Source organism: Atractosteus spatula, chromosome 27, assembly GCF_055471065.1.
Source record: "Atractosteus spatula isolate fAtrSpa1 chromosome 27, fAtrSpa1.hap1, whole genome shotgun sequence".
NCBI lineage: Eukaryota > Metazoa > Chordata > Actinopteri > Semionotiformes > Lepisosteidae > Atractosteus > Atractosteus spatula.
Genome location: NC_142732.1, coordinates 11,777,637 through 11,786,955, shown reverse-complemented (window position 1 = coordinate 11,786,955; position 9,319 = coordinate 11,777,637). Strand labels below are relative to the sequence as shown.

General features: G+C 38.9%; 1 protein-coding gene across 2 annotated transcripts; it reads right to left on the bottom strand.

Moving 5' to 3' along the window:
- Window positions 1–243: 243 nt before the first annotated feature.
- On the bottom strand, window positions 244–9,052 carry LOC148814446 (uncharacterized). Of its 2 annotated transcripts, XM_088906626.1 has the most exons (4): window positions 8,994–9,052; window positions 6,562–6,643; window positions 4,202–4,300; window positions 244–3,774 (listed from the first exon to the last, which is right to left on the bottom strand). In XM_088906626.1, the coding sequence occupies exons 3-4, from the start codon at window positions 4,203–4,205 to the stop codon at window positions 2,510–2,512; spliced, it is 1,269 nt and encodes a 422-aa protein (XP_088762752.1). In that variant the 5' UTR covers window positions 4,206–4,300; window positions 6,562–6,643; window positions 8,994–9,052; the 3' UTR covers window positions 244–2,509. The 2 variants fall into 2 exon arrangements, with proteins under 2 accessions (XP_088762752.1, XP_088762753.1); XM_088906627.1 differs by lacking the exon at window positions 6,562–6,643 and having other exon boundaries at window positions 8,994–9,043.
- Between the last annotated feature and the right edge of the window lie 267 nt (window positions 9,053–9,319).

The following is a 9,319-nucleotide window of genomic DNA, read 5'->3' as shown; positions in this document are numbered from 1 at the left end:
ACCTGTTTCAGTGGTTTGTAGTGAGTGTGAAGATGATCTTGATATTGTACTGTACAGGCTAAGAACCAGCTTAGTACAGAGCAGCATACTAAATCCGCAAGTCTGTTGCAATGACCCATAATCTTTATGCAAAAAAAATTAGTCTGAGTTTAACCCTTTGTGTAGAAAGATATATAAACAGTAGGGCGGCATAATGGTGGACTGATTAGCATTTCTGACTCACAGCCCTCGGGCCCTCAATTCCATAGTCCAAACGCATACTGGTAGATTAATTGACTTCTGGGAAAATGGGTCTTCTCTGGTATGAGAGTGTGTTTGTGTCTGTGTGTGCGTTGTGATGGACTGGTATCCCTACATCACCTGTGTCACGACCGTAAGTCCCTCCTCTTAAGGGCGCTCCTGCTCTTTCCCATTTTGCCTGATTTTCCTGCACCTGACTCCTATCCAGCCCCTCCCTATAAAAACCAGACACTCCTAGCATTCTGGGCTCAGCTTTGGAAGATGGACGCCCGGAGGCCCGCCTACCAGCGAGTCCAGGAGTGCCTCGGTGGCATAGGCTTCGCAACAGCATCCTGACCATCTGGGTCCAGGGCTGGGAGCGCCTGGCCCCATTACCCCTTTTTATATCCCTGACCCTTCACCGGATCCCACTCCGGCTTTTAACTTTTGTCATGTCTGTCATGGATGGATCACGCGGCTCTTGGACTATTAACAACAAGTCCAAGAACAGTTAATCACTTTTTGCTTGTGTGTTTTATTAAGCCAAAAGCAGATACATTTATTGCATATAATGCAGGAACAAAACAATATATACCACTGAAGTGGTAGAAAATAAGATTAGTTTTAGTTTTCATCAAGAACAAAAATACAAATGCAAAAATAATTTGATTCATTTTAATATATTTGTGTTTAGATTTTTTAAATTACATTTAAATCTGAAAAAAATACAAATTTAAGATTACCCAAAAACATAATTTGGTTTTAATGCTAAGTGAAATATTTTATACTTTTATATTTTTTTATCTTTACACTGACCTTTTCCCCTACTGCCAACTTTCTGCAAACTAGTAAAATTCTTCTGCTAATCCATTAAATTAGGACAAATTAATAAGTGTAAATTTCAGAAAACATGTCCAGGTACTGTAGATGTTAATTGTCATTTCAATGTGACAGGTCAATCAGAAAAAAATAAAAGCACAACAGTGTATTTAATTCAATTGTGACTAAAGCAGAAAATATGTTTTTACTTTGTCACGCCCTCTGCAGCCAGTCCATCAATGAGCCCCAGGCAGTTAGCTCAGAGAAAAAGTCCTGATCCTTGCTAGGGGGGGTTCATAAACCCCAGTCAGGAGGACTCAGATCATTTGAGAGGGAAGAATTTAAGGGGACACAGATTTCTGCCTTGGACATACATTAGAACTCAGACACCAGAGACTCTAGATTAGCAGAGGAAGGCCTTAGCATTGTCTTCCTCCCCTTACTCAAAACTGGGCTCAGAGACAAACAGGGTGGAGGGGGGACATGACGGACCTTATAGTTCAGGATGGCTGGAACCGAAGAGGATATCAGAGCACAGAAGGGATACAAAGTTTATTCACTGTGATAGATGGAAGCACACCATGTCTCTTATTGAAGCTGGTTTTAGAGATAGGAGATACTGGACTGCTCCCACAGAGACAATTTAAATTTAAGGTTTATTCCATGCCATTCCATTTCGGGTGTGGAGCTTCATCGGGTGTGTCACACCTGAAGCTGAAATGTTGTGTTTCTTTTCTTCTCTTTTCAGCATGGAATAAACCTTTATTTGTTCCGCTGTAGTAAAATGGCATATTACTGTGTGTAGGATGACTGTCTTGTTTATGTAAAGTATTAAAAGTGATTCCAATACAAAGTCCTTACTAATTGCCCAGTTAACTTGTAGTGTTTTGGATGATTTGTGCTTGTCTCTGTAATCAGATTGATCAGAGTTACTGTATATATTTGCATTCTGATGCTAAATTTAATTTGATTTAATTTGTATAAGCAGACATGTCAAGGATTTCTTTTAAAAACCCTTCATAAACATGTATGATTACACATTCCTAAGCATGTAATATGATGTTAATATAATAATAATTTAAAAATTTATGCAAGTGAAAATGACTGAGGAATGAGGGTTTAGAGGGTCTTTAATTATTCCCCTCCATTTGGTTGCAGAATCATTTGCTGATACATATAATGAAACTGATTTTTATAATTAGTATAGTACTTGGAGTACTTCACCTACAAAACACCTACAGTAACTAGGTAACTAAGGAATGGGAGGTTTGTCATCTTGAATATCTTGATATCTTGAATATCCTTTTCTGGAGTTCGGTGCAAATTTGAAGTGCTGTGTTTTTTAAATCAGCCTAAAGGGAGCTTCAGATTGTGAAAGGAACCCTCATATAAAAGATTTTTTTTTAGTTTGTAATATGTATCTAGAGATTAAAAAAGGACGAAAAGATCTGGTTCAGTTGTGTTTTTCTGCTTAGCACTTCCAATGTGGCGTACGCACCATGTCATCGTATGATTTATTCGGGAAGAAACGTGCTTGGACCCCCCAGGACAACCGCCCTCCCCAGCAATTTTCTCGTAGGACCACATAAGGATGAAGATCTTTGTCTTCCCAAAATTTTGACACCCACTGAAAATTCCTGTATTTCTTCGAGTGATCAAACTTTGAAGAATAGAACCCGATCCAGGCATTATGGAGCCGCTCCCTCCAATTTGTAAAGGACTTATCGATGTAGAGCCTAGCACAAGCATAGCCATTCTCGGTGTAGAGTTGTAGATAAGCCTTGAAACCTGGGATTTGTTTTGGGGTTTCCCTACAAGCCTCATCCAGCTCCTCCCCATTGAAGAGTGAATGTGTCTTGTCTTTGAGCAGACGTATTTGCAGACCAGGATTCATGTCCACTGCAGTTTGGAAGACACCTCTTTGTGTGCTTACATTGTGCCACGCCAGGCGATCGTCATTGCTTTTGCTGTCGTCTGCGTACAGGCCCACCCACTGGTCATTCTCGGCCCAGGGCAGGTGGCTCCAAGTCATTTGTGCATGCCCGTTGCTGTTTGTCTTGACTTCCAGGCTTGTGCCCTTAGAGAACAATTCCGAACATGTTTCACTTTCAGAGTCTTTCCCTGTGGCACAGTAACGGAGATCAAAACTGAAAAAGTTCAAAAAACTTTCCAAGGTGTGGGACTGTATTTCAGCAAGTAGAGCATTGCTGAGCTGTTGAATGGCAGCTGGGGAAGATATGTCGATAAGATAGATTGCCTTTACTCCCCAGTCAGTAGAATCAAAGGAGATTATCAAACGCTCACAGTTTGCCTTCTGAAGCTCTGACACTGAGAAGTACTGACTCCTGACATAGAGATAATCCTGTTTGATGTACCAAGGTAAGGCCCGGGCCCCTGGGTGATTCTGGGTGTCCAGGTCTCCCACAACTTGATAAGAAAGGCTGTTGTTCAGGAGTGGTAGTCGGAGCTGGTGATTATGGTACTGATGGAAACCAAAAAGCCTCATTCGAGGATCAAAAACCATGTCCACCCTTTCATTGTCTGTCTTTATTGCACTCTGTACAAACCAGTGCAGGAGCTTCAAGCCATGGCGAGGAAAATGGTGTCCATACTCCGTCTGGTTTAACTCTTCCAAAGTGGTGAGAGTTGGGATCTCATGAGCAGTTGAAAACCAGGCTAGGGACAGCAAAAAAACTAAAACAAGGAAAACATAGTGCTGCACCATTCTGTGGGAATCTGAGAAAAGGAATAAAATACAATCATATCCAAGGCTCACAATGAACTTATTTTTTATGGTCAATAAAATGTTCTCAGAACAGCAAATATTAGCTGCTAATACTGTATATGTTGAGTGAGCAAAATACGTAACTAGGTAAAATGGATATTGTTTTATTAATTTCTTATATTATTTCCCACAATTAGGATATAATGTCCTTCAGAATTAATACCCTGAAATCAGTCTATTATTTAGTCATAAATAAATACGTACAGTATATATATGTATACTGTTATTATTCAGTATAAATCAGTCTGCATATTATGGTTTTAATAATGTAAATCAAGAAAGTGTGTTGTGTATCTGGTAGAAGATCCTGCAGATTTCCTTGCAGCTGAAGTTTTTATCTATACATTTAGAGGTATGTATTATTTTGCTACAGTATACCCATTTGATCTGTGATGACCAGTTGTGATTTTTCCACTCCTTGGCTTGTAGGAAAAGGTCCAATCTGCACTGATCCTCTGGTATATGGAACTGAGTTTCCTTGACAGGATATAAAAAAACAATTGACTCAAGGTGGGTATGTCTGTTCGTTACAGAAGCAAAGGCATTTTTCCAAGACATTTTCAAATATGCACACATTCCCCATTTTACTATATTTTTATCCCAATAGAAAAATTGAAAAATCCCACTAAATCCTAAACTAAAATGTCTTTTAATTTATTTCTTTCAGAATAGGTGGCTGTCAAGTACAGTATGTTATTAATATTATTGACTAACATATTCTCTAATGAAATGCAATGTCACATCTACCTAGTTCTCCTTCCCAAAATGATGTATTGTAGACAATAAACATATTAGGAGAGTTTAGCCCAAATTATTATTCCAGGACAATTTCGAAACATTAGTCATACATATCAAAAACAAACAGAAAGCAAAAAGTATAGAGACAGAATCACAGAGGTGAGGTACACTGACACAACCATGATCGCAAACCACAACGTTGGTGCTCCTTCCCAGAATGTTTTTCTTTTATTCCTTAAGGAACCATGCATTAAGGAAAAATATCCCTACAACTTGCATCATCTTGACCACCTGACTAGCCCAGATGCACCTTATGTAACTGTAATTTTAACCACCTTCAGACTAAATTAAAATAATTCACCACCTATGTTAACTGGGTCAGGCTGTAGCTTTCAATAGAAGTCACACTTGACACAATGTTTGTCTAATGACAAAATCAGCTTAGACCGGTGGTAGATACAAAGCGTACGTCAGTGCACATTTTGCGCCTAATAGAGAAATCAGGGGTTAATGAAGTGAGCTGATTTCTCTCACAATAAACAAACTGAGACAGAAAGCATTGAACTCCCAGGGAACTAGAAAATTAGACAATAAGACAAACTAGCATCTTACTAGCATCTCAGTATAGTAGATGACCCCTCCCACTCCTCCCATAAACTCTTTGCCCTCCTACCACCTGGGAAAAGATATCGCAGTGTACGGGCTAGTTCAACCAGACTCGGTAACAGCTTCTTCCCACAGGCTGTCAGGCTCCTCAACACTCTGGAATCTACTTGTACCCACTCCAATTCCAGAAACAGGGTTTGAATCCCCACAGTGTGTTGTGTATATTGTATTATGTATTTACCGTGTAATTTGCACATCTGCACTTTGCACAATGCGTATCCTGTCTACAATGTCTATGTCAGTGTCCTGTCTGTCCCGTCTGTATTTGCACCGTGGACGAGGAGGAACAATATTTTGTTCCACTGTATACTTGTATATGGCTGGAATGACAAATAAACATGAACTTGAACTTACTGTTTTACCTTCTTGCTACTGAACTCTTGGTAATGTGATTTAGAGAACTAAAATACAGAAAATTGACAACTGATGCTGAAAACTTACTGTTTCTTTTTAAAGTTAATCTGACTAATTGGCTTCCTGCAACTTGTCAGGTGACAGAACAGCAGCCCATTCCCCCAGAGGAATCTGGGGAATGTGGTCCTTATGAGATGGTGCTCTCACAGTATCCAACAAAAATAAAATGCAATAAAACACTAAACTTTTTACTCCATCAGTGCTTCCTTGTAGAACAACTAGAAATGCATGGTGGCAAGGAGCTAGGGTCTTACTGGATAGCTGTGGCACTTACCTCATACTGAGCATTGGTACTGTTGTCAAGGCACACTCCCAAGAAGTACTGGACTTTCCTTAAATGCAGTAATTACCTCTTGGTGAAAATAAGTGACTTTTTACATGCTGATTAACAAGAAACAGCAACTACTGTATGCACTTGATTCACCAAACTACCATAAAGCATAATGAACTAATCCTTTTGTTTTTCTTTTTTAGTATCAACAACAACCATATTTTTTTTCTATTTAGGAGGCATTTCTCAAATCATAAACCTTTAAAAAGCATTATACTATTCTTTGCAATTTGACAAGAGATTACTACTTTTGTTCATTTACACCACTTTGAAGGATTGATTAAAATACTGTAAATTGAAATGGAGCTTTGAGCTCCACATATTTTTGATTTGAAGACAAAATAAAAAAATAGGAAAGTTCTTTTAAGATAAGAGAGAGATCATTTTGTTTTATGAAGCTTTATTAACCTCGCACCACAGCTGAAGAAACATTAGACATTGGTTTGAACACAGACAGGGTACCAGCTTTGACAACTGAATCTGGAGGTGTTGTTACAAACGTAAAATAAAGTCATTTTGGAGGCCCTGTTCACACGGCAGTATATATACAGTATGTACCACAGACAAAAATAAAATAATAATTGCTGACCTCAAAGTTGTTTTACATTAGGCAGTTCAGCACGGTCAGCTTTGTAAAAGCATGGTCTCTCATTTCATGTTTGTTTTCTCTCCTGTATATCCAAAGGTAGCACATATTGTTAAAAAGTCAAACATAAAAATTCCAATGATCAATAAAACAGATGTTTCAATATATTTATTATTGAAGAGTTATAAAGTAGATCAGCAGTTTCCAAAATGCCAGACTGAACACCACAGACATCAAACTACTTTTGTTGAAGTACAACTGTCATTAAGGCAGCACAGATTGTAACACTTGTACTTAATCAAAAGTATCTTTATGTTTGTGGTGTTCAATCTGGCATTTTGGAAACTGCTTATCTACAGTCGGCACACGCATACAAAAAGAAAGAATTCCATGTTAACTGTGTAAACAAATGTTTGTGGATCAAGGGGCAAATTCCCTGAGTTTGTTGAGAAGGTTTTATGCAGTCTGTCAATATTTGTTGTTCTGTACTTATTCGAAATAGGGGTATGATTCATTCTACAAGTCAAAAAAAGTATTGAAGTACAATTAGCTGTAGCTCAGAGTGACCCAGACATTTAGAATGCAACTGCTCTCTCTTCTTTACTCTATATCCCGTTCCTAATATCTGGTCAGCATTTGTCCACTCACTTCATTCATTTAGAGTTGACTCACTCCATTAAATTGGCTCCTTTAGATTGTGCATTAGGAGATCATGCTTTTTCAGTGTTAGCTTCTCATTTTGTAATATTCTTTCTGACCATCTTAGAAATGTGATTTCTGTTGGTATTAAATCTTGCCTGGAAACATGTACGTGGTCTTTAATTCTTAATCTTTTTCTTTCGATTTCTCTAAATTGTAAATGATCTTTTTTAATTGTGTATTCTCTGTACAATAAACATGTTTACAGACAAAGGGAAGCCATTCAGCCCATCTGGCACTTGTGTCATAGAACAGGATTTGGTCAACAGAAAAGTGCCCCTTAACAGAAAAGGAGAAAGATTTCTGAGACTTTGAAAAACTGGAAGTAAAAAGAATATTTTTAGTCAATAGAAGAAAATTCATCTGGGGACCCTTATTTGGATCTTAGAAGTGATGTGCTGGCCATCTATGTGCAGGGACATGTTGAAAAATATTATGAATGTTAGACCTGCCCGCATCACCAATTTGAAGCCAGCATGTCTGTTCCAGTCTACCACAGAAGAAACACCTGGTGTCACGCCCTCTACAGCTAGAGGGCGCTCCTTCTCTGTCCTGTTCCTAGTTTCCCTGTGCTTTTCTTGTCCTTCTGGTGTGTCTTTGTGTGGGGCCATATATTTCCGGGTCACCCTTTCCTCCTCGCTCAGCATTGAGGTTTCGGATGTCTCCCCAACCCGCCCAGCACCAGGTCGTCTCTTCCGTGGCCTGAGGGCATAGGTTTCTACCTGCCATTGTCTGACCTCCTGAGCTCGGGCTATGCCCCTTTTTGCAGCTACGCATAGGGTCTCTACCGCTCTCCTGATCATTTCACGGCTTGCCCTTTCCGACATCCGTGACACCCGGATTGGTGCTAGGGATCAAGCAAAGCAACTCTAGCTTGGTGGAGCAACTCATGCTTCTGTATTTGCAGAGGGAAGGAGAGTCTGATCAAGAACTCATTGCAGAGAACACAGCTAAGAAAGAGTTTGGTACAAATTATGAAATGGCTTTGTCTGCATAGTGTTTTTCACTGTGTGTATATATTGCCTTTCTAATTGTGAATTCTATTTCTTGTTATCTGATGAATTAATCTCTGTATAATTGTGAATTTCTATTTTTTGTTATCTTATCCATTCATCTCTGTATCTTATTTCACATATTTAATTTCATTAAAAATGAAACATCCTGAGCTTCATCCTAACCCTGAGCCTAACCCAGCAAGTAACGGGTAGAAAGCATGTTACAACCTGGATGGGACTCCAGTCCATCACAGGATACACATAGACAGACAAGCCAGGGACACATTTAAAGAAGCCAATAACCTGTGTGTCTTTGAACTGTTGTAGAAAACCAGAGAACCCAGAGGAAACCCACACAAACACAGTGAGAACATACAGCACAAACTCCACACAGATTGCACCCCAGGTCCAGAACTGAACCCAGGGCACCAGGGCTGGGAAGCAGCAATGCTAAACACCGTGCCCCCCGGCTGACCTCCTGTACCATAAAGCAAACTAAATAATTACTTTCTAAGTGACAGTAAATCGTTAAAAGAAAAACTCCTGGCACTTCTGCTCACCAAGGAAATCTCGTATATTTTATACTTCTGTCTTAATCAAACAAAACCCTTTGATTCTGGATTAAAATAAACACAAATAACATAATGTTCTATGCTAGAATAAAACATTCGTTGTCATTAACATTGTTAGCAAACAGCAGCTCGTTATTGAAGAAGACCACAACCAAAACGTAATATTTACCAGTCTGTTCAGTGCAAGCTAATCCGTCTGTAGTGAACCTGCATTTCCAAATACAGGAGTCAGTCCAGTGCACTGCAGTTTAGGCCACAGTCCAGCCACTCAAAGGAGAGGTCACATGTGACTCTGTTCTTTGACCATTGCATTTTGTAATGTAAATATTGCTTAACTTTTAACATTTAAAATCCCAATTAGAGATGTGATCTTTTTCTATCATTTTAAACTATAATCATATAGTTATTTCATTTATTTCAATAAATAATTTAAAATTGCCTCTCTGTTCACAAACCTACTTAATACACATATACAGTAAACTAAATGTGCACAAG